General features: G+C 32.9%; 1 protein-coding gene across 1 annotated transcript in view; it reads right to left on the reverse strand.

The window, feature by feature from the left end:
- Window positions 1–1,222: 1,222 nt before the first annotated feature.
- The window catches only part of cnnm4a (cyclin and CBS domain divalent metal cation transport mediator 4a), a 26,268-nt gene continuing 2,699 nt past the window's right edge, over window positions 1,223–24,791 (reverse strand). Inside the window, exons 2-8 of the mRNA XM_073830230.1 lie at window positions 21,746–21,889; window positions 20,474–20,608; window positions 20,213–20,382; window positions 9,149–9,245; window positions 6,515–6,604; window positions 1,446–1,621; window positions 1,223–1,228 (exon numbers count right to left, since the gene is read on the reverse strand). Coding sequence (XP_073686331.1) covers window positions 1,223–1,228; window positions 1,446–1,621; window positions 6,515–6,604; window positions 9,149–9,245; window positions 20,213–20,382; window positions 20,474–20,608; window positions 21,746–21,889 — 818 coding nt within the window. The remainder of the gene's footprint in view (window positions 1,229–1,445; window positions 1,622–6,514; window positions 6,605–9,148; window positions 9,246–20,212; window positions 20,383–20,473; window positions 20,609–21,745; window positions 21,890–24,791) is intronic.

Here is a 24,791-nt window from a genome sequence, read left to right on the forward strand (position 1 = left end):
GGCAATGACAACAAAACATTTATTTACTATTAGTAATACATACTAATATATATATATTTTAAATATATAATTTTTAAAATTAAACTTAACCCAAATATTTTTTTCAAAAACAACATATATATATATATATATATATATATATATATATATATATATATATATATATATATATATATATATAAACAACGACAATAATATATATTTCAAAATTTAAACTTAGTCTAAATTAGTATTAACAAAAATGAAACAATGAAAACAATAATTATTAAATTCGATCAATTTATTATTAAAAAAAAATTGTGTGTTTGTGTGTGTGTATATATACATATATAAAACCTAAATAAATATTTTGAAACTATTAACAACAAGCCACTTAACATTAAATAAATGTATATTTAATCGCTGAGCAGCAAATTAGCATATTCTAATTAAATTCTAAATTTTGATAATTTATAATTAATAATTACTAAATAAGTTATAATTAACTAAATTACTAAAATGTATGTGTATGTACATTTATTTGAGCCAATTTAAAATTAAATATATATATATATATATATATATATATATATATATAAAAATTGTAATATTTAATTTTAAATTGGCTCAAATAAATATTTAAAAACTATTAACAACAACAATAATAATATGCTTCCTAATATTAAATACATTTATATTTTATTGCCATCTATATATCTAAGCAGCAAATTAGCATATTATAATTAAATTATTAATAATTTATAAATAATTTATAATTAAATTGCTAAATTGTTTATATATATATATATATATATATATATATATATATATATATATATATATATATTAAATACATTTATATTTTATCGCTATCTACATATCTGGTCAGCAAATTAACATATTATAATTTAAATTATTACAATTTCTAAAGAATCGTGTGACACTAAAGATTGTAGTAATGATTTGGATCGCAGGAATAAATCATGTTTTAAAATATTTTCAAAATAGAAAAGACTTATTTTTAAATGTAATAATATTTTTTGCAACACTTTTACTGTGTTTTTAATTGTAATAATATTTAATCATTTTATTGTTTTTTTTTTATTAAATGCAAATTTTAAAAACTTTTAAAAAACAGCTTCTAATGTAGACACTCACTGTTCAGATATAACTTACTAAAATTAAGACATTATTAAAATTATGAAAACTATAAACATAAATAAAATAAACAGTTTTTTAATGGCTAATGCTAAATTTAGAGAGCATGGTGACCGATATATAATGCATATAAACCTATATAACACAATTTCTTATATTAAAGAGAAAGTCAAGCATGAAAAAAGCATCATAAAAACAGTCCAAACAACCCATGTGCTATATTCCAGGTTTGTTTTTTAAGTCATACACACAGTTGTGTATAGACCAGACTGAAACGTTGTTATCGGCTGTTTACAGACATAACATACCTTCACATACTGGAGGTCAGTGAGGGCCCGCACATTAAAATCAGGGGCGTACTGTGCCACAGGGCTGTTATTGAGCTGACTGTTACTGCCGCTGATGGACACCGAGTCCACTCTCTCCGTGCAGCTCAGAGACGCCGAGCGGTTCAGACCGCTCATGTGAGACGGGGAGCGAAACTCTGGAACGCACAGAAAGACCATCAGTTCATGTCACGGCACGACTGCTTACAAACACTCACACAGATGAAACAAGACTCCATGAAATCACACAGACACAAATGTAGCAAGTCTAAAGACATAAAACACTAGTGAAATGATATCATTGATGAGAGGGACAGCACAACAATACACAAGGAGCAACAAACAACTCACATCACATTTGAAACGAATGGAAAGACTATAGCAAATGATTGGATGGTCATTTCAGACGTGCATTTGTGTATGAGCAGCATTAGTTTGGTTACACTGGAGAAGCATAGATTATAATATAGAGTACTATTCATTACTATAACGTTAGTATGTGACTGTAAAGAGTAGAGGATGTCCATAACCTTGATTATCTCTTACTGTGGGATCAGTACTGTAATGTTAATACTCTAGCGCCCTCTACAGTTGCTTTTATGAACTACCTGCAACAGTCACTGCAGCACTTGTGTTTGTGCATGGGATTTGACAGGTTTTACTGCGACATAACAGACAATAAATGAATGCTGACTGATGCGGACAAAAACGCACAGCTGACTCAGAAGCACATGGTTACTAGTACAAACATGAGAGATTTTTCTCTGTTTACATTGCGAACGACGCAGTGTGATCAACTAGAACTCTGCGGTTATTATCAATTTCGTTTACACAGCAAAACACGCATGCTGTGTCCCAATTCGCCTACTTATACTATGTCCTAAAAGTATGTACTCTTTTTGTGGAGAAAAAGTACATACTTTTGAGTTTGTAGCAGAATAGTAGGCAAGCTTTGGGACACACTACTTCGTCATAACTGCTTCTTTAAGGGACACTCTGTTGCTTAGTTACCTGAATCCTGTCACTGTTTAAACTGCCCTGTCAATCATCACAGTTACATTTAATTTCATTTAATTTCCTACCGTATTAGAGAAAAATGAAGAGGCACGTTCTTTCACGATTCTTTCATGCCGAGAACTACTCTTGTGTTTGCATAATTATGCATTTAAACGTTAATGACCAAACCTATCATTATAAAAGTTCATAATGTTGCTGCACATGAAATATAACACGGATAACCTTTAAAAAAAATTGATCAGGTTACACACTGATTATTTATCACTCAATCCCCTTTCTCTACCTGTCCGTTGGTCGCGCATATCCTCCATGTTTGTAGTTTTTTTTTAACACTTTTTATGCGTGTTTGTAGTTCTAACCGAATCCTTGTTCACCGCGCAATGTGGCAATATTAGCCGTAAGAGTGTGCATTGATCCGCACTTCGAATTCCTAAGTTAAGTAGTAGACCATCCGGGAATCTTTGGAATACTTTTTTAAACATACTACGATTTGGGACATACTAATTCAATTTTCGAATACTATTTAGGATGGATAGTATGCGAATTGGGACGCAGCATGAAGTTTATTGATAATAACAGAAGTGATCTAGTATTTTCATGTCGCTCGAGTGCTCTCAGTGTAGTTTTTTTTAGTCAGTTTCATTAAGAGTTGCTGACGAAACCAATCATCACAGCGATATCACCAAAATTTCGGTGATATCGGAAAATTGCCTTAGTATTTGACTATACTTCATTGCACTTATGTCGACAGCGTTGGTCAAAATAGGTTTTTTAACTTTCAAATAGCGTATTTTAGCACCTTTTTCTTCCTGTAAGAGTGGGCGGCCTTCTGCAAAAGCGGTTCTGGCTTCCGGTTTTATCGCGTCCAGCTGCTGCTTGATATTGCAAATTGGTGTGTCTTACCATATTATTTTAATGTATTATCTTATAGTTGTAGTGCAAACAGTTTTACTGTTTGTTCTTTATTTATTAACATTTTATTTATTAATGAACCGTAAGTCTCACCCACAGGCTTACTTACGCATTAAAGAATAAGCTGGATAGAAGAAAATAAAAGACAGATAGTACAAAAAAGTGGATTTTTAAATTCATAGCTGTTTGTTAATATTTTTAGGCCTAGATATTAAACAAAAAATGCTATATTAACCTTCATGGAATGTTTTCAAATTGTAGGACTTTAGTGTGATTGTGATTTTAGTATTTTAAAGCCATTTTGTAAATATTTTTGGTTTTTATTTTTATTGTCATTTTTGTCAATGTTTAGCAATTTAATTGCTAAAGTGTCTATTTAATTTTAATTATTTCAGTTTTAGTTATAGCTAACCTATACCACTTTTTTATACTATTTTATTGGTGTTAACATTAATTTTGTTCAAAACATTTCTAATTTTAGGTTTAGTTAACGATAACACTGTACCACAAGTATTTACAGTTGAGGTCAAAAGTTTACATCCACCTTTCAGAATCTGCTAAATGTTAATTATTTTACTAAAATGAGAAGGATCATACTAAATGCATGCTATTGTTTATTTACTGACCTGAATAAGATATTTCACATTAAAGTCACAAGAGAAAAAAAATAGAATTTATAAAAACGACCCCGTTCAAAACTTTACATAAACTTGATTCTTAATACTGTGTTGTGACCTGAATGATCCACAGCTCTTTTTTGCTGTTTAGTGACAGTTGTTGATGAAAAATCCTTCAGGTCCCACAGATTCTTTGGTTCTCCAGCATTTTGAGTATTTTGATTCCTGTCCAACAATGACTGTATGATTTTGAGATCCATCTTTTCACACTGAGGACAACTGAGGGACTCATATACAACAATTATAGAAGGTTCAAATGCTCACTGATGCTTCAGAAAGAAAAACGATGCATTAAGAACAGGGGGTGAAAACATTTATATTAAATGTAACTTATTTTGTCTTGCATGTATGCATCCCCATTTTGTTCAAAAGTTTTCACCCCCTGGCTCTTGTATCGTTTTTCTTTCTGAAGCATCAGTTAGCATTTGAACCTTCTTTAATAGCTGCATATGAGTCCCTCAGTTGTCCTCAGTGTGAAAAGATGGATCTCAAAATCATACAGTACTTGTTGGAAAGGGTTCAAATACACAAAACCAAAGATTCTGTGGGACCTGAAGGATTTTTCAGAAGAACAGCGGGCAGTTTAACTGTTCAGGACAAACAAGGGACTCATGAACAACTACCACTAAACAAAAAAAAACAAACAGCTGTGGGTCAGTAATTCAGTATTAGGAATCAAGTATATGTAAACTTTTGACTTTTTCGGGGTCATTTTATTAATTATTTTCTCTTGTGGACTTTAATGTGAAATATCTTAGTCAGGTCAGCATTAAATAAACAGTAACATGCATTTTGTATGATCCCTCTTATTTTGGTAAAATAATTAACATTTTGCAGATTCTGAAAGGCGGATGTAAACTTTTGACCTCAACTGTAACACTTCGTCAGTCTAATAATGTATTATTATATATATTTATTCATCCAAATAAACAACGGTCCCGTTTCATCATGACATTACAAATATATCTTCATTAAGCCTCACAACGCTCATGGCATGTTTTCTAGTATATTCTGATACTAAGGCAACTCTGAATGGAGTAGGACTGAATCTTCAGGGGGGTGTGAATGTTGTGTTCAGTTGCAGGAGGTCAGGTGTGATGGACAGGCATTGACGCAGGCAGCAGGGTGAGTGTGTTAGTGGTTAGAACAAAAGAGCTCTTTAAAGATTGAGCTTAAGAGGACAACGCCAGAGCCAATCAGTCCAGCAAGCCTCCATTTGAACTTAAAACTAAAATGAGTACATAGTGCATACAAAAACTGGATAAAATAAACGTTTTATGATCAAACTGTATTCTGTGGAATACACAGAATGCCACTGAATAAAAAATACAACTAATTGCAACTTTTTTTTAAATCTCACAATTCTGACATTTTTCTTGCAATTGCAATTTTTTTCTCAGAATTGTGAGATATAAACTTGCAATTGCGAGTTATAAAGTAAGAATTAAGAGATATAATGTCACTGAAATTTTTTTCTAAGATTAGCGAGTTAATATCTTGCAATTGTGACTCTATAACATACAATTCCGAGTTATTAAGTCAGTCTTTTATTAACCAGTCTTTTTTCACCCTCAAAATTGGATTTTATAACTCGCAATTGTGAGTTTATCCCAATTCATAGAAAAAAAAAAAGTCAGAATTGCAACAAAAAGGTCAGAATTGTGAATTCAAATCTCACAATTCTGACTTTGTAACTTAAAACAAAAAAATATACATATATATTTTGCATGTGCATTTTTTTAATTGAAATTGAAATATTTTTTATAGAACTATTATGCAATACTGAAATTGCTTTTTAGTACAATTCATACAATGCCTAAATTTGCCGTCTAGGTTTTGAAACAACCTTTAACTCACTAAATAAAACAATAAAATAAAAATTCAGCCCGTTTCTCAATTTTATAATGATTTTTGCATTCTTCTTGTATATTTAAAGGACTAAAAAGAACTATAACAGTACAGTAAAAGCAATATGCTATATTTCAGCTATTCTGAATGCAAACCATAAACCAAAAAAAAAGAAAGAAAATAATAGCATTATTTTCTAAAATTTTATCTCATTTAGGCTTGCACACATTTGAACATGTCCTTTCAAGACAAGTTGTGATAAGTTTGAAATCAACAATGTCAAAAATTTTTAACATTTTGAATGTTTTGAATTAACGCAAGCACAAATTTAACTGGAAAATACTGACTATTTCCTAAAAATGAATTTTGCACTTGAACTATTTTCAATTGCTTTAGATTTTAGAATTTGTTTGTGTAGGCAGGCTTTAGAATCCACTGTAAATAAACACATAAATAAATAAAATGTGAACTTGCTGGACAAGGGGTCATAGCGTGATAAAGGTTATTTTTCCTTTTAAACTAGCTCCTGTCCCACTCCGCCCCCATGTTGGCTACCCCTACATCCCTGAGTTAGCACCCAGCATGCAGGGCATTTACCTGGGAATCGCGAGAACAGAGAAAACCTCTTAAGCGAAAGGCGGCGCGGACGAGGCGACACCACGGAAGGAGAGAGAGGGGGGGTGACAGCTGAGAAGGATGGGAGAGAGCCAGAGCAGAGGAGAGACAGAGAAGCTCTTTAAACACGCCATTAACATCCTGCTGAGAGCTGCTGAAGGTACAAATCCCTCATTATAAAACACTACGGGAACATCAGATTTTCTTTGAAGGTGTAATGCTATGCTACCAACCTTGCCTTTGAAAATATTTATATATTCTGGTGACATTAAAGACATAATCCAAAACTTGTATGACTTCCTATCTTCAGTGGAACCTAAATGTAGATATTTCGCGAAATATCCAAGCTGCTCTTTTACATGCAAGAAAAATGGACTTCACATTGCCAACAAGTTTCAAAAATGAATCAAAAGCACCGTAAAAGTGGTCCATACTACATATACTTTCCTTTTTATTCTGAACAAATTTTTTTTAGTAACAGACCAAAAATTAGGGTCTGTTAAAATAAAACAGTGGACTCAAGCGGATTCAAGAACCAAATGAAAACCAAATTATTAATTGTAAAAATCTAACTCAATATATAGCTGCAAGCAGCGATTACCAGGCTGTAACCACCTAAATCAATTATTTTTTTGGCAAATCCAGATAATTTACCATAGAAATCTGATGATATTTAACATTTATGACTGATCAAACTTGCATTAAATGTTGCATGCTTGTTTAGAATCCTTCATCGCATATGCTCAACCAGTTTCATGAAGTTTTGAGTTTTCGTTTAGGATTTATAGGTATTTGGGTACATTTGGACAGGCCCCTTTTCTAAATGACCCCATTTATAGCTTTCCAAAGGGTACATTTCAACATTTCTTTTGATAATTATTGACCTAGAGAGTCCAGAGAATTGTACAGCAGTTTTTTTTCTCTAGATTGAGCGGGAAACCTAGGACTAGATTGCAAAAGTAGGCTTTTGATCATTTAACAAACAATTTGATTGACAGCAGTGATTCGAGTTCTATCGTGTAATATGAATATATTGTGCATATTTGCAAAAAACTGCAGCATACAATTGTTTAAGCTCTTAGAAATGTGATTTCTTTAAAATATCTCTCAGACCTTTGGGGCCGTAAGTCAAACAGGCCCACAGAGTTTAATTCTGATCGGTTAACCTAACAGGTGCTCAAAATTCATTTGCCAACTGCAGACATGTTTTTTGAGATACGCAAATGTCCTTATAAACACCTGTGGCACTATATACCAAGACTATGCACACCAATTTCCTTGTTGAAAGGACAAATGGTTGTGCAGTTATAGCTATTCTTATGTTTTTTTCCCACTCTTATAGTACCACCAAGTGGCCAAGCTCCGCGATTTTTATTCCGTGACCTCAGATTGATCTCTTACATAAGTGTTCTGAGTTTGGCGAAGATATCTCATTCTGTTCAAGAGTTATAGACATTTTACTAAAACTAGCTCTGCCCCTTTCAAACATTTTGTCGGCTCTTTGCGACGGTGAGCCGAAAGTTCAACTTTTTTTTATCATTATTGATATTCACTCTTCAGAAAATCGTTCTGCACTGGTTTCCAAACGAGCGAAAAACATAGGACTAGTTTGCACGTGTACTTTTGATCGCTGTAGCACCACCGTTAGACTGATTGTGGTGAGCCTTGGTCACGTTGTAGGCAGTGTGAGTACTACCATCCCTCCAAGTTTCAAGACTCAACGACTTATGGTTTGGTCTGCACGATCGGTTTTAAGTGGAGATCGCGGATCTGTGACCATTCTAACAATTACAATAGGGTTGGCTTCGGAAGACTTGGATTTTGCAGATTTTTATGGTATGAATGAATCCCCATCCATTAGCAATATGTGGAAAAAAGCAGCTTGGACATTCTGCTAATGTCTTCTTTTGGGTTTCAAGGCTGAAAGAAAATACAAGCTTTGAAAGGACATGAGGGTGAGTAAATGCCATCGGATCAGTCACATGAACCCTCGTCTTTTACGCAATGTTTCTCAAAGCACACGTAGCTACACATTTAGACACACACTAAGCACATAAATGTGACATTTGGCACATGGATGGGCTGCGGCACAGCTGGAGGTGAAGAACAGAATCAGACAGCATCATTATACACAGTGACGCTCAGCCAGCAGATGTCCCTGCAGTCAAATGTGTCCCGTTTAGTCCCCTAACAGCAGCCCCAGGGTTATTATGTAATACAGAAGACTAAACTTACAATGACAGATCATGACAAAGTGCACTGGGAGGCTAAAAAAAACACAGTGCTGACAAGATCCATCACTTAAACTAAAGCTGGGGCAGCAAAGGTATCAACAGACACATCATCAGTGCCATAAATCAACCTGATGTATATCACATTAGAAATTCTGTCAGCATTTACTCATCTGAAACTGCGCAGGTTGCTTTTCCATGCAATTATAATGACTGAGAAGCTTTCAAGCCTCAGTAGAAAGAATGTAAAGTTTTTGAACGACACTCAGGTGAGTAAATGATAACAGGATTTTAATTTTTGGGTTTGACTGTTCTTTTAAATTAACTATTTCTTTAAGTGGGAATGTTTTACAATCTTCAGTCAAAATCAAGCAAAAATACTCACCCAGGCATGGTGTAGTCAGTGCCATGACTCCATAATAAGAGAAAGGACCCGTTTCAAACTTCATATTCTCATTTCCAGCCTCAACTTCCACCCGACCCTGAAAGACATTGAGTTAATTAGTTTAATTAATCAAAGTCAGGTCTGCAGGACATTGTGTTATATGTATTTCAAATAATTTGGAAACAATCATAAAGACAACCACATAAATGAGAACTGCTTTGCAAGATGTAATCGAATAGGACTGTCACGATTCCTCGATTCATTTTGACCGTGTCGAGTAACTGCTAGTGGGAAAGTTGTTTAATTTGGCACATAGATAGAGGACAGTTTTAACATTAACTAACTCAAACTAGCACCACCATTTGTCCTTTTGAACCATAAGGTCTAGAAGTTTTTTTTTCCTGACCATGACCATGAGGCCAGCTGCACAGTTTCGGCCCAGCGGCACGTAATGGATCAGGAGATATGTAAAATGGATATTTTTGCTTGTAACTTCTGAATGGTTTGGCCAAAAATCACAAAAATGGTCTCTTAAGATTTTTGTGGAACACGCTGAGTCAAACCCATTTTCCCATGTCGGCCATTTTGAATTTTGTCATAAAATGCATTACAAAATTTAAAAAATGCTGTTTTACAAATGCATTGGCATATCATTACAAAACTTGGTATGTGTTTTTAGCACCATGCTCTGACAGGATTTAAAAGGTTTGTGGCCAAAAGTTATAAAGAATTTTCAAAAAAGGCTAATAACATTTGAATTGACCTATAGTAATGAAACTGGTCTCAATATATTCCTTGGGCAATGCCAAGAACATAGATACTAGTTTTGTCATAGTCAGCTAAACTTCCTGTCCGCCATTTTGATTTATGCTGAAAACCTACTTTTTAAAACTCCTCTAGACCAATTTTCACCAAATTAGACTCTTCAGATGATGCTGGCAAAAATGGATGTGAGGCTATATCTCCGTAGTGGTTTGGCATATTGAGACCAAACTTGGTGTATGTTATAACAACCATGACCTGAGGCCACCAGGACCATTTAGGCGCAGCACCGCCTAATGGTCAGTAGATATGAAAAATTTATATTTTAGCTTATAACTTTTGAATGGTTTGGCCAAAAATCATAAAACTGGTCTCTTTAGATTTGGTGGAACAGTCAAACCTATTTTCCCGCGCATTGGCATATCGTTATAAATCTTAGTGTGTCTTCAGCACCATGCTCTGACAGTACTCAAAAACTTTGGGGGCAGCACCACCTTGTGGCCAAAAGTTAAAGAAATTTCCAAAAAATGCTAATAACATTTTCATAAATTGGCCTATTTGTAATGAAAGTGATCTCTATATATTCCTAGGGTCATGCTGGTAACATAAAAATTATATAGTCAGCTGAACTTCCTGCCATATTGATTTATGCTGAAAACCTACTTTTTTACTCCTCCTAGACCGTTGATCCAATTTTCACCAAACTTGACTTAGATCATCTTCAGACCATGCTGGCAAAAAGTTATGGATTTCGTGACGATACATGAAACGGTTATTGTTTAACACATTAACAAATTTGCTGTAATCATGCAAAACTGCATCTTAGGCTGTATCTCTGTTAGGCTTTGACAAATTGACACCAAACCTTGTATTCATTTTCACCCCACACTGACCACGCCACATCAATTTGGTAACTTCGCCACCTATTGGTCAAAAGTGACAAACCATTCATTAACCATTAATGATGAAATTACCAAAAATGATGATAACTTTTGATTGCATTAGCCTTTTGTAATAAATCGTCTCAAAATAAAAATTCATTGGGTCATGCCAACAACATAAATAACAATTATTCCATAGTCGGCCAAACTTTGTCTGCCATTTTCATTTATGTTGAAAAACTTACTTGATTACTCAACCATTGATCAGTTTCACTAAAATCAAGTCAGATCATCTTTAGACTGTGTTGACAAAAAGTTATGGATTTTATGTTGATAGACAAAACAGTTTTTGTATAGCAATGCAACAAATTTGAGGCATTATGCCAGAATACATCAGAGGCTGTATCTCTTTATTGACATCAAACTTTGTGTTTGCCATTGTCACCACGCACAGAACACGCCACATCGATTTGATAACAGCGCCACCTATTGGTCAAAAGTAATTAAATCATTAAATAATATTACTAGTGGTTGTATTTATGATTTTTCAGCCATTTTCAATAAAATCATCCTAAAATTGCTTCAGTAATGCATTAATGTATTTTAATCGTTTTGTCCAATAACCATATGATACTTTATTTGAACTGATTATTATTATTGCCTCATTGCTATTATATATGTATTTTAAGTCATTTTGAAGGCTATTGTTTGCTTAAGTCCATTTTTATTACCACAAAAAAATGCATTTTAATTATCCGATTACTAGATTAATGTCAGAATAATCGACTGAATACTCGATTACCAAAATAATCGGTAATGCAGTCCTATAATCAAATAAACACATTGTCAATAAAACCTTTGTGGCTTTGCATGTTGTTCTTCAAGATACTGAAATCTAAAGCGCTCCCCCACTGGTTTGTTCTTAAATAATTTTTTTTAAACTGCATTTAAAAAAAAATGCTTACAAATCATTTAAGTCAAAAGCATCTTATTTTGAAACCTTAACCATTTCCTTGAAGAACAACCAGTTGCGCCTCCATAATTAAAGACGAATGACACAAAACCCCACAGAAACTCCCACAAGGAGTGTGAGGTGAGTACTTTCAGTAGTTTGAAACCAGGACAGAGCGCATGTCGCGTGTCACATCACATTCGAGCGAACACACACATTTTCCAACATCTCAGGCGTCATATTTGTCCCATTTTCCACCCCAGTGGAGAGTCAAGCTTTCCTCTCATTCTCAGAAAAACGTAACCGGATCTGCGGCACTCGGATTGCACGACACACGGATCCTGTCACTCTATCTGAGGCTCCTCTGCTCTGTTATCTATATTCAGGTAGACACTCACAAACACAAACAAAACTCGCCGACACTTTGCTGCTTTCTGTTACGCCAGCAAATCTGAGCCAAATCAAGTTTCATAACACAAAACAAAAAAGGTGTTAAAATAGTGTTGACAGTGTTTTTTGTATACTAGAGTAAAACATTATTGACAGAAATACTAGTACTAGAACTACTACTACTACTAGTACTATCTTTACATTCATGACGTTTAAAACGTCAGTAAGATTTTTTATTTAAAGAAATTGATACTTTCATTTAGCAAAGATGTATTAAATTGATCAAAAGTGATTGTAAAGACATTTATAATACTAAAAATGATCTCCCTTTCAAATAAATCCTGATTTTTTTGGGAAATAATTGTAATAATTAAATTAAATTATTAATTGTTCATAATTTGTAAAAGTATAAATATATTTATTTTCTCAATTTAATTTAAATATATTTAAATAGAATTATAAGAAATTATAAAATACATTTTAAAACAAAAACAATTCACTATTATTTGTCACGTATTTGATAAAGACCTGGTTTACCTTGTTTTTAAAGGCCAAAGCATCATCATTCAATTACAAAAATATTAATTAATATATTTATTCATTTAATACATAAAAATAAATAAATATATTATTATTATTTATTATTATTATTTTATTAATTATTATAATTTTCATTAAAAAAATTATTGTGTTTATTTATTTATTATGGTTTCCACAGAAATATTAAGCAGCAAAAAATGTTTTCAACGTTGATAATGCTACAAAAAACATACTACCAATAAATCATCACTCACTAATTACTAAAACTTAAATTACCTGCTTTTAGAAGTTGAAACACCATTATTCAATTACTAAAATATTAAATTTGAATATATTTATTCACTGAACACATTGAAACATTTTAAAAGTATAAATATAATAATTTTCTAATAATTTAAATTATTAATATATTACGGAATTAATCATTTGTAAACATAAAAATATTTCTTTTCTCAATTTCATTTAAATATATTTAAATAGAAGTATAGGTACATTAATATATAACAATACAATACAACCAAAACATCATTATTCAATTACTAAAATATTAAATATTAATATATTTATTCATTTAACACATTTAGTATAAATATATTAATGTTTTTTTAAATATTTGTAATTATTATTATAATGGAATTGTTAAATTTTAATCCTTTGTAAAAGTATGAATATACTTATTATTTTCATAATTTAATTTAAATATATTTAAATAGAAGTGTAAGAAATTATAAGATTTTTATTGTATTATAAGACACATTTTATATGTATGTATGTATGTATGTATGTATATATATATAAAGTTGAGAATTACATAAATATTGGAAATTGGAAAAGTTGCTGCTTAAGTTTTTATAATAGCAATTTGCATATACTCCAGAATGTTATGAAGAGTGATCAGATGAATTGCATAGTCCTTCTTTGCCATGAAAATTAACTTGATCCCGAAAAAAAAAACTTTCCACTGCATTTCATTGCTGTCATTAAAGGACCTGCTGCGATCATTTCAGTAATCGTCTTGTTAACTCAGGTGAGAATGTTGATGAGCACAAGGCTGGAGATCATTATGTCAGTCTGATAGGTTAGAATGGCAGACTTGACATGTTAAAAGGAGGGTGATGCTTGAAATCATTGTTCTTCCATTGTTAACCATGGTGACCTGCAAAGAAACGCGTGCAGCCATCATTGCGTTGCATAAAAATGGCTTCACAGGCAAGGATATTATGGCTACTAAGATTGCACCTAAATCAACAATTTATAGGATCATCAAGAACTGCAAGGAAAGAGGTTCAATTCTTGTTAAGAAGGCTTCAGGGCGTCCAAGAAAGTCCAGCAAGCGCCAGGATGGTCTCCTAAAGAGGATTCAGCTGCGGGATCAGAGTGCCACCAGTGCAGAGCTTGCTCAGGAATGGCAGCAGGCAGGTGTGAGCGCATCTGAACACACAGTGAGGCCAAGACTTTTGGAAGATGGCCTGGTGTCAAGAAGGGCAGCAAAGAAGCCACTTCTCTCCAAAAAAAAACATCAGGGACAGACTGATCTTCTGCAAAAAGTATGGCGAATGGACTGCTGAGGACTGGGGCAAAGTCATATTCTCCGATGAAGCCTCTTTCCGATTGTTTGGGGCATCTGGAAAAAGGCTTGTCTGGAGAAGAAAAGGTGAGCGCTACCATCAGTCCTGTGTCATGCCAACAGTAAAGCATCCTGAGACCATTCATGTGTGGGGTTGCTTCTCATCCAAGGAAGTGGGCTCACTCACAATTTTGCCCAAAACACAGCCATGAATAAAGAATGGTACCTAAAACACCCTCCAACAGCAACTTCTTCCAACAATCCAACAACAGTTTGGTGAAGAACAATGCATTTTCCAGCACCGTGCCAGAAGGCAAAAGTGATAACTAAGTGGCTCGGGGACCAAAACGTTGAATTTTTGGGTCCATGGCCTGGAAACTCCCCAGATCTTAATCCCCTTGTGGTCAATCCCCAAGAGGCAGGTGGACAAACAAAATAAATAAAATTTATGAATAAATAAAATAAAATGAAGGGGTATGAATACTTTTGCAAGGCACTGTATATATATATATATATATATATATATATATATTATATATATATATATATATATATATATATATATATATAAAATATACATTTTCTTTATTATACTTTAATTTAAATGGAAGTATAAGAAATTATCAATTACAATATGTTTTAGAATAAGCTGTATATTATAGGTTAAATAAATTATTTGATCATTTTGAACTTACATTTACATTTACTTACATTTGAAATTCTGTAGGTTCAAAACTCATTAAAATAGAGGCAGAAATTAGCAGATGTAAACCAGCCACAGGAGTTTTGTGAATTGAAGCAGATGTGCGGTTTGATGGCCATCGTGACGTAACGTTCCCTGACACATGGCGCTTGCGCTCCGTATGACATTGTGCCGCGGGGATGATTAAGACTGCGATAAACACTCACACTGAGGTTCTGAAAGGGTTAACCTTGTCCTGGCTGACCCCCCGTCGAGCACACAGCAAATCCAGGATGTGATTTACTGATCCCCAGGGGCCCGTGCGACACGTCGGCCCTGTGACCTGTCACAGCTCGTTCTACCTTAACCGTCATCAATCTTAAGCCACCTTAAGTAAGCTGCCGCACATATATTCAATTCAGACAACTGGAAAGTGTGCAAGAGGTTAAAGGTCACGCTATTGTGTTGATCCATATACAAGTTCAAACACAAGTCAATATGAATACATGTATCATCTGCTTGCTGTAGCGTGGACATCCAAGAATCTTTCCATCTATCTCGCCTCTGATTTGACCGTTCCGCAAAACAAGGGCACGGACAGTGCACAGCTTTGATTGGTTGTGCATTCAATTGTGTGTGTGTGTGTTTCTGTCAGAAAGGGGTGGGATTAGAGCTGCTATGTTCAGGATCCCTTTCTTATGTAAGAGGGATCAATTAGTGAAGGGCAGGCCTGTCCGAACCAGGGCCTCTTCTGGCTAAACCTACAGTGAGGTCACAGTCGCTTCTGTGCAACTCTACACCAGGACACCAGGGCAGAGGGGCACCAATGAGGTGCCAATCTCAAAACACGGCGCTAAAACAGTCGTACTTGCTAAGAAAAGCATCAATATAATGCTCAAACTTCAAATCTCTATTACTAAGCATTAAACCTCTGCATGCGTTTCATTTTGTGCTGTTTGTGCTACTCTCTTAGAAAAAAAGGTACAAAAGCTATCACTAGGGCAGTATCTTTCTAAAAGGTACACATTTGTACCTTATTGAACCCTGAAGGGTGCAATATTAGTACCTTAAAGGGATAGTTCATCCAAAAATGAAACTGTCAATAATTACTCATCCTCGTGTCGTTCAAAACCTGTAAGACCTTCGATCATCTTTGGAACACAAATGAAGACATTTTAGATGAAATCTGAGAGTGTGCATGCATCGTGATACTCTCCATAATTAATGTGGTAAATATAAATATGGAATGCCATGAGGGTTGAGTAATTAATTACAAAATTTCATTTTTAGGTGAACTATACTGTACCTAAATGGTACATATTTGTACTTTTTGTGAAGGTACTGCAGCAGTTACAGCTTTTGTACCTTTTTTCTGAGAGTGTACGGCCACAAACAATGCCTCAAATTATGCAGAGAGGTGTGCTTTTACTTCTCCAAGTAATCAGACTTATAATTTTTGCTTGGCGAACAATAAAACAGGCAAAAATAAATAAATAAAATAATAATCAAATTGATCAAATTGAAGGATAGATCCAAGTAATATCTAAATTTGACTGTAAAGTGGACAGAGTGGCAGTAAGCACCTAGCAACTGCATTGCAATGTCTTGAAAATGCTCTGGTGCTACTTGGTCATTTTTGACTGAAAAAAAAAAGTATATGAATGGTACGGAATAGTATAAAACTTGGTAAAGGTTTTGGAACTTGCTATACCTAAAAATAATCATGGACATGATTTGGAAAGGTTAAATTATCTTGAAACAGTCACACTTATACTATTCATGGTCAAAAATGACCACTTGGAAATAAATGTGCATTCAATTTCATCTAGTGGAAACGTTTGGTACTGTGCCCAAAGAAAACCTTACTATTACTTTTTTTTTTTTGCGATATCAACTTCAAATTTGGAACACAGCTTTTTTTTTTTTAGATTGGTTTTGACTTTCTCGCAGTTTTTAAGTAAAACATGTTTTGGAAAATAGATCTCATAAATTATAAATAATTAAATAAAAATAAATAATTTTACTACAGCAATAATTTGCCAAGATTTTATCAATCTGTTTTTATTTTTCTGGATTCTGTTTTCTTTCATTTAAATTTTTTATATTGTGTTTTAATGGTTACATTAAAAAATATTAAACAAAAAGCATGTCTAATTAACTGAAATCATGACACTTACACAATTTAACAGCAATTTATTAAAAGTGTAACAAAAATTAAATTTTAAGACCTTTTTTCTCAAATTCAATTTTATTTTTACCAAATTCTCTTCTATTAATTGAGGATTCCATTTGAATGATTTCATTAAAAAAATTGCTATTCAAAAACATCTCTAATTGATTGATTTTATTTGAAAAAAACTTAACTTTTATATAAATACTGTATTTTTACAGTATTTAATTCTGGTAAATATTTTCTTCTGGTAAATACTCCTTTAAAATAATGTTTCAATAATAAGTTTATAATTAGTAGTACTATCATTACATTAAGTACTATTTTTTCTGTCACCCTTTCTTCAAGTTAAACCAAACTTTTAATTTTGACAGCTTGCTGTGAAGTTTCTGTTCATATATGATGATAGTTTTTTAAAAAGAAATGGTAAATGCCTATGAAGAAACTCTCAGAGCAGTTCTTGAGATCGTTTATGTACTGAGAAACAGCAGAGGCTAAAAACACTGCACATGCGATTCAGTATGTGTGTAGTAAACAAAACTGCACGTCTGTGCCATTCATTAACATGCAGAACATGCAGGATTCATATAGCCATATAGCATTTAGATTTAATTATTTATCGCAAATTTGGCAAATTCCATGACATTCTACGTTATACAGTAAATTCCATTTTTATGACTGGATTCATAGGGCTTAAAGATGCACTCCCATGCATTCAAGATTTATGAGAGTTTAAGTCTATGCTCAAAAAGTGGTAGTAAATGGATCATAACTATTCTTTAAATATATTTTAATCAAAAAAATAAAAACAATATGAAACTAAAATCAGTATATTTGAACAAGAAGTTCTAGGTGGCTGCCAAGGCATTGCCATGTGGTCGTTATGGCGTTCTAAGTCACTAGACTAGTCTAAGTCTTTGCAACACCACAAAACAACCACACAGCAATGATAACATCCTGGCATCACTGCAGTGAGTTTTGCACAGAAAAGCACCACTCGTGTTTTCTTCAGAAAAATCTGGTCTATTTTTAGACACATCTAATCCTCTACTCAAAATTCTGACCAATGACAGGCAGAGAGAGAGAGATATTTGTGGACGGATGTACAACCGGCATCCCTGGAGCAATGTCATGGGGAGTGAGACCCCAGCACAAGGTCAAATGGTGAGGGGTTACAGATTGGGTGAATCACATGGTACCAGCCCTGGGGAACAGGCTACTTGTCTGACCTTTTCTCTTTCTCTTAAATCTCCCAAATTCTCGGATGCAGTGAAACAGTACTAGGCAATTCATTATTAAAAAAGGTTATATTATTACCATGAGACATGCTTGTCCAAGTCAACACAATGATGCTGCCAGGGTGTTACTATGCAGTTGCTAGGGTGATCTGGCTCAGATCAAAATAGTCCATCCTCAAGTCTCTGTGATTTTCCAAATATGAACCAGACCCTCCTTCAATGCAAAACTGAGGAATTTTTTAACAATCTAGGTTAAGCTCATTTCTGCATATACTAACACATTTTTATGATTTCAAGTTTCAAGTATAAATTAGCGTTATATAATGCATAATGAACAAACTATTTATTAACAGAGATATACAGTTGAGGCCAAAAGTTTACACCCCCCTTTCAGAATCTTTTACCAAATTTGAACAAAATCAGAAGGATCATACAAAATGCATGTTACTGTTTATTAAGTACTGACCTAAATAAGATATTTCACATAAAAGATGTTTACATACGGTCATTTCTATTAATTCAACAATTATTTTCTTTTGAGGACTATGTTTAAAAGTTTACATCCCCTTGATTCTTAATACTGTGTTGTTACCTGTATAATTCACAGCTGTGTTTTTTGTTTTGTTTGTTTTATTTAGTGATAGTTGTTTATAAGTCCCTTGACCTGAAAGATTTTCCTGAATAACAGCAGGCAGTTTAACTGTTCAGGGCAAACAAGGGACTCATGAACAACTATCACTAAACAAGAAAAAAAAAAAAACAGTTGTGTATCATTCAGGTAACAATACAGTATTAGGAATCAAGTGTATGTAAACTTTTGAACAGGTTAATTTTTATAAATTCAACTATTATTTTCTCGTGTGGACTACATGGAATATCTTACTCAGTTCAGTACTAAATAAACAATAACATGCATTTTGTATGATCCCTCTTATTTTGGTAAAATAGTGAACATTTTGCAGATTCTGAAAGGGAAATGTAAACTTTTGATCTCAACTGTAAATTAGCCTAGATTAATAAATACTGTCTGTTCATTGTCAATTAAGTAATGTCAACATTAATGTCACAAATTAAACCTTACAGTAAAGTGTTACCAACAAATGACCATCATTCAATTATAAAAAAAAAAAAAAAAAAAAAAAAAAATATAAATAAATAAATAAATAAATATATATATATATATATATATATATATACATACATACATACATACATACATACATACATGCACTTTACAATTTAAAATACTAATTTGCTATTTTAATATACTTTTACATTTAATTTATTCCTGTGATGCAAAACTGAATTTTCAGCATCATTCCTCCATTCTTCGGTGTCACATGATTCTTCAGAAATCATTCTAATATGCTGATTTATTATCAATGTTGAAAACAGTTGCACTGCTTAATATTTTTTTGGGAACCTGTGATACTTTTTTCTTCCTGATTATTTGAGCTTTGCCACCACATGAATGAATATAACCATTAAAAAACATTACAAATCTTACTGATTCCAAACTGTTGAATGGTAGTCTATTTTCTATTGATCTTGCCTCACATGAAAATCATAAACCTGATCATTTACAGTAAGTAAGCCACATGGTTTAAGTCAGCAAACATTTCAGTTTAATTTGAACAGTCTAAGCAACAGTAATAGTGATATTTCCCATAGCAAGCACAATTCACATTTGAATGATTATTAAGGAATTAGCACACTTTCTGTTCTGTTTTGCCGCATTTACTGGTAGCTGACAGCATTTTTAAACCAAGCTAAATATTTAATAACACACACAGGGGAGATGAGTGGATATTTGTGGGTGTTCAAACTCTGCCAAAGTCTACAGAGCTTTCCGCTGAATTCTCCACGCATCAGTTTTACTTACCTGAAGGAGGAGGACGAAAAAGTCGACAGGTTTTCCGCGCTGATATAAATAGTGCTGTTGTGAGCGCTTGTCGTTCTCGTTGAACTTGATCTCCTGAATGACATCTGGGTGCCTGAGGATTCGCAGTAAGATCTTGTCGGAAATCTGGAGCGAACTGAAAAGGCTCACCTCTATGGAAAGACGTGGAGTGTTAAAAATCAGGGGTTATTCACAATAGCAAACGCTCAAAGACTGAGGTGTCTCATAGATGCAACAGCTCACCAGTAGCGAGGAAACGATGTGCTGCTAGCATTAGTTGTGGGGATATCTTGACTTTGGATTCGCTCTCATGTTTGAAAGCAGAAAAGTCCCTCTTGTTCTTGTTGGGATCTACTTTCTTTCTGTTACGATTGTCAGCTAGAAGGTAAAAAAGCCATTAACCACTCAACTTGTTGCCCAAAAGCATTCAAAGTAGATAATTAAAACCATTGGCACCAATAATCTAAGCCTGGACCACAAAACCAGTCATAAGGGTCAAGTTTTTGAAATATTTATAAATAAATTAGATTTCCATTGATGTATGGTTTGTTAGGATAGGACAATATCTGGCTGAGATACAACTATTTGAAAATCTACAATAAGAGGGTGCAAAAAATCTTAGCAATGCATATTACTAATCACAAATTAAGTTTTGATAAATGTACAGTAGGAAATTTACTAAATATCTTAATGGAACATGATCTTTACTTAATACCCTAATGAATTTTGGCATAAAATGACTATGATTTTAAGATGCATCTTGTCACACTGAGGACAACTGAGGAACTCATTTGCATCAATTTTCCTTCTGAAGCATCAGTGAGTGTTTGAACCTTCTGTAATAGTTGCATATGAGTCCCTCAGTTGTCCTCAGTGTGAAAAGATGGATCTCAAAATCATACAGTCATTGTTTGGAAAGGGTTCAAATACAAAAAAATGCTGGGAAACCTAAAGATTTGTGGGACCTGAAGGATTTTTCTGAAGAACAGCAGGCAGTTTAACAGTTCAGGACAAACAAGGGACTCATGAACAACTATCACTAAGCAAAACAAAAAAACACAGCTGGGGATCATTCAGGTTAGAACACAGTATTAGAATCAAGTGTATGAAAACTTTTGAACTGGGTCATTTTTATAAATTCAACTAACATTTTAGTTTTTGAAATTGAGGTCAATAAGATTTTCATTGATGTATGATTTGTTAGGATAGGACAATATCTGGCCAAGATACAACTATTTGAAAATCTGAAATATGAGGGTGCAAAAAAATCTAAATATTGAGAAGAAGTTTTTAGCAATGCATATTACTAATCCAAAATTAAGTTTTGATAAATGTACAGTAGGACGTTTACTAAATATCTTCATGGAATATGATGTTTACATAATATCCTAATGATTTTTGGCATGAAAGAAAACTACAAATATACCTGTGCTACTTATGACTGGTTTAGTGGTCCAGGGTCACATATCAAGGAAATTTCAAAAACAAGCAAGAAAATCACTAGCATGAACGTACTGTAGAGATCAGACTCATCCAGGATCTCAGATTTGATGATCTCCTCGATAACATCCTCCAGCGTGACCAGACCCAGAACTTCGTAGAACGGATCTCCTTCGCCCTCATTATTCACCTTCTGAACGATGGCCAAGTGGGATTTACCTGTGAACAGAGCCAAAAATCTCTGACTAAACATGTTGAACACTGGCAAAATGGGGAATTAAATGAACCGAGTGCTGTAATTGCAAACTGAATGGCTGTTGAATAGTTATTTAACAACGATCTAGTTCACACCAGGATGGGAAACCCACTGAGTGAGTGTAGCAGAATAATTCAAACCATATTCATACAGAAGCACTGCATGGACATGCATATTAATGAGCTGTATTATCACTGCAGTCTGAAAACCCCATGAATTATTCATCATCTTGTTTTAACTGAAGGCCCGGATCAATCATAAGCATTTAAGCAATACGGCACCATTAACGCTGCGTGTTTGGAGCCGAAGGAGAGTCAGATCAGAAGTGCTACTAAACTTAGAGCGAAAAGAGCTTAGGACGGGGAAATGACGAAGATGTCTGGGGATTAGAAAAAGAAAGGAAAAAGGAAGGAGCAGAAGACGCTTTGACAGCATTTGAAGTTAAGAAGGGAAGCTGAAAATGCTGCAAAATCAACTTTAATGATATTGAATTTGTGCAACACTTAAAAGCTCAAATCTGAACCAAAATAAATGGATGAATCTGTATAAAATTTCTGACCGATGCTGACAAACAATTATTTTCTGTTATGTTAATGCATGTTTTCCCCACTAAAGCTAAAAAAAATAGGTAAAATCTGGAATTAAATCATGTACACTACCAGTTGACAGTAACATTTTTAAAGGTTTTTTAAAGAAGTTTTTAGAAGCATTTATTTGATCCAAAGTACAGCAAAAACAGTAACATTTTTAAATATTTGTACTATTTAAAATAACTATTTTATACGTATTTTAATATATTTTAAAATGTAATTTATTCCTGTGATTTCAAAGCAAAATTTTCAGCATCATTACTCCAGTCTTCAGTCTCACATGATCCTTAAGAAATCATTGTAATATGCTGATTTGCTGCTCAAAAACATTTATTATTATGCTGAAAATAGCTGAGTAGATTTTTTTTTCAGGTTTCTTTGATGAATAGAAAGTTCAGAAGAACAGCATTTATCTGAAATAGAAATCATTTAACGTTATAAATGTCGTTATCATCACTTTTGATCAATTTAAAGCATCCTTGCTAAATAAAAGTATTAATTTCTATTAAAAAAAAATATACTGACTCCAAGCGTTTGAATGGTAGTGTATAATGTTACTTTTTTTTTTTTTAGATAAATGCTGATCTTTGGATTTTTCTATTCATCAAAGAATCCTGAAAAAACGTACTTTTCTGTTTTAAATATTGATGATGATAATAATATTAATAATAAATGTTTCTTAAAAAGCAAATCAGCATATTAAAATGATTTCTGAAGGATCATGTGGCACTGAAGACTGGAGTAATAATGCTAAAAATTCAGCTTTGAAATCAGAGGAATAAATTATATTTTAAAATATATTCAAATAGAAAGCAGTTATTTTAAATAGTAAAAATATTTCACAATATTACTATCTCGCTGTACTTTAGATCAAATAAATGCAGGTTTGGTGAGCAGAAGAGACTTTTAAAAACAAAACATTAAAAATCTTACTGTTCAAAAACTTTTGACTGGTATTGTATTTTTCAAAATCGGCCAATTCAGACTCGTAATCCTAAACAAGTTTAAAACCTTTTTGTTCAAATCACTAACACTATGCCTAAATAACACTATTATAAAATAATAATAATAAATAAGGGTAATGTGATATAATATATCCCTAATAATCTTAAATAAAGGAAATATGCAGATTTTTTTATGTAGAGTACAAGATCAAGCCGTATTTTTTATTTAAAAAAAGCATCAGACAAGCAGACTGCTTATAAGAGCTAATATTTTTCTCGCTGAGATGCACTCCAGTGCTCCTGAGAGATCACATTTACTTATTTGCATACTCATAAGCGTATTTACATACATTCATATCTCAGTGGAGCTCATTTTAAACAAATTGTAAAATGCATTTGAATAATGCACGAAGAGATTCTACAAATTTATCATCAAATGCAGCAAAAAGCAAATGTCCTGAGTTGACGTTCTGGACAATACAGTGGCTGTCACATTGCTTTTGTCCCTCTGTGGCACCTCTGCAGTGCTGCAGTGATTGGGAGATGAAAAATACAGTGGGAGGAACTTCGAACCGCCAATCATTTCAAAACACCACCCATTCAACTCATCATTAACATAACATTATTATGGATACACACACTGTTTTTTATAATGTGCTTCAACAGTTTGGACAAAAAAAAATCATACCAGTGTAATCAATAAAGTGAATAAAGTCAAGGTGGAATAAAACACTTTATGTATTCGGCAGACACTTTTATTATTTTTGTTGCATTTAAGATATATTCAGTGCTATTTTAGTATCCCTGAGATACTATTACAGATTTTTTAAATTCATATTTATAAATGATATAGACTACACATTTTTTAATATTAGTTTTTATTTTAATTTAAGGCTGTCAAACGATTAATCGCATCCAAAATAAAAAGTTTATGTTTACATACATAAAAAATACACATACATACATGTATATATTAATATATAATTATTATAAATAATCTAAATTATATACAAGTATAAATACATGTGCATATAAATATTTTTGTAAAAATATACATGGGTGTGTTTTTAGAAATTTTTTATTTTGGATGTTATTAATTGTGATGAATTGTTTGACAGCCCGTATGTTGTGAAAGTTATGAAAATGTTTTTAATTATTTTAATATCAATCATAAATCATATAAACTAAACATTTATTAATAGTAGTTATAATTTTAATTTAATTACATTTGTAGTAATATTTAATTGTCTTATATTTTTAGTAATATGTTGAGTATATATATTTAGCTACTAAAAAGACAACATTACTAAAAATTTTACTTGTATTATAAT

The sequence above is a fragment of the Garra rufa genome, chromosome 23 (genome assembly GCF_049309525.1).
Source record: "Garra rufa chromosome 23, GarRuf1.0, whole genome shotgun sequence".
NCBI lineage: Eukaryota > Metazoa > Chordata > Actinopteri > Cypriniformes > Cyprinidae > Garra > Garra rufa.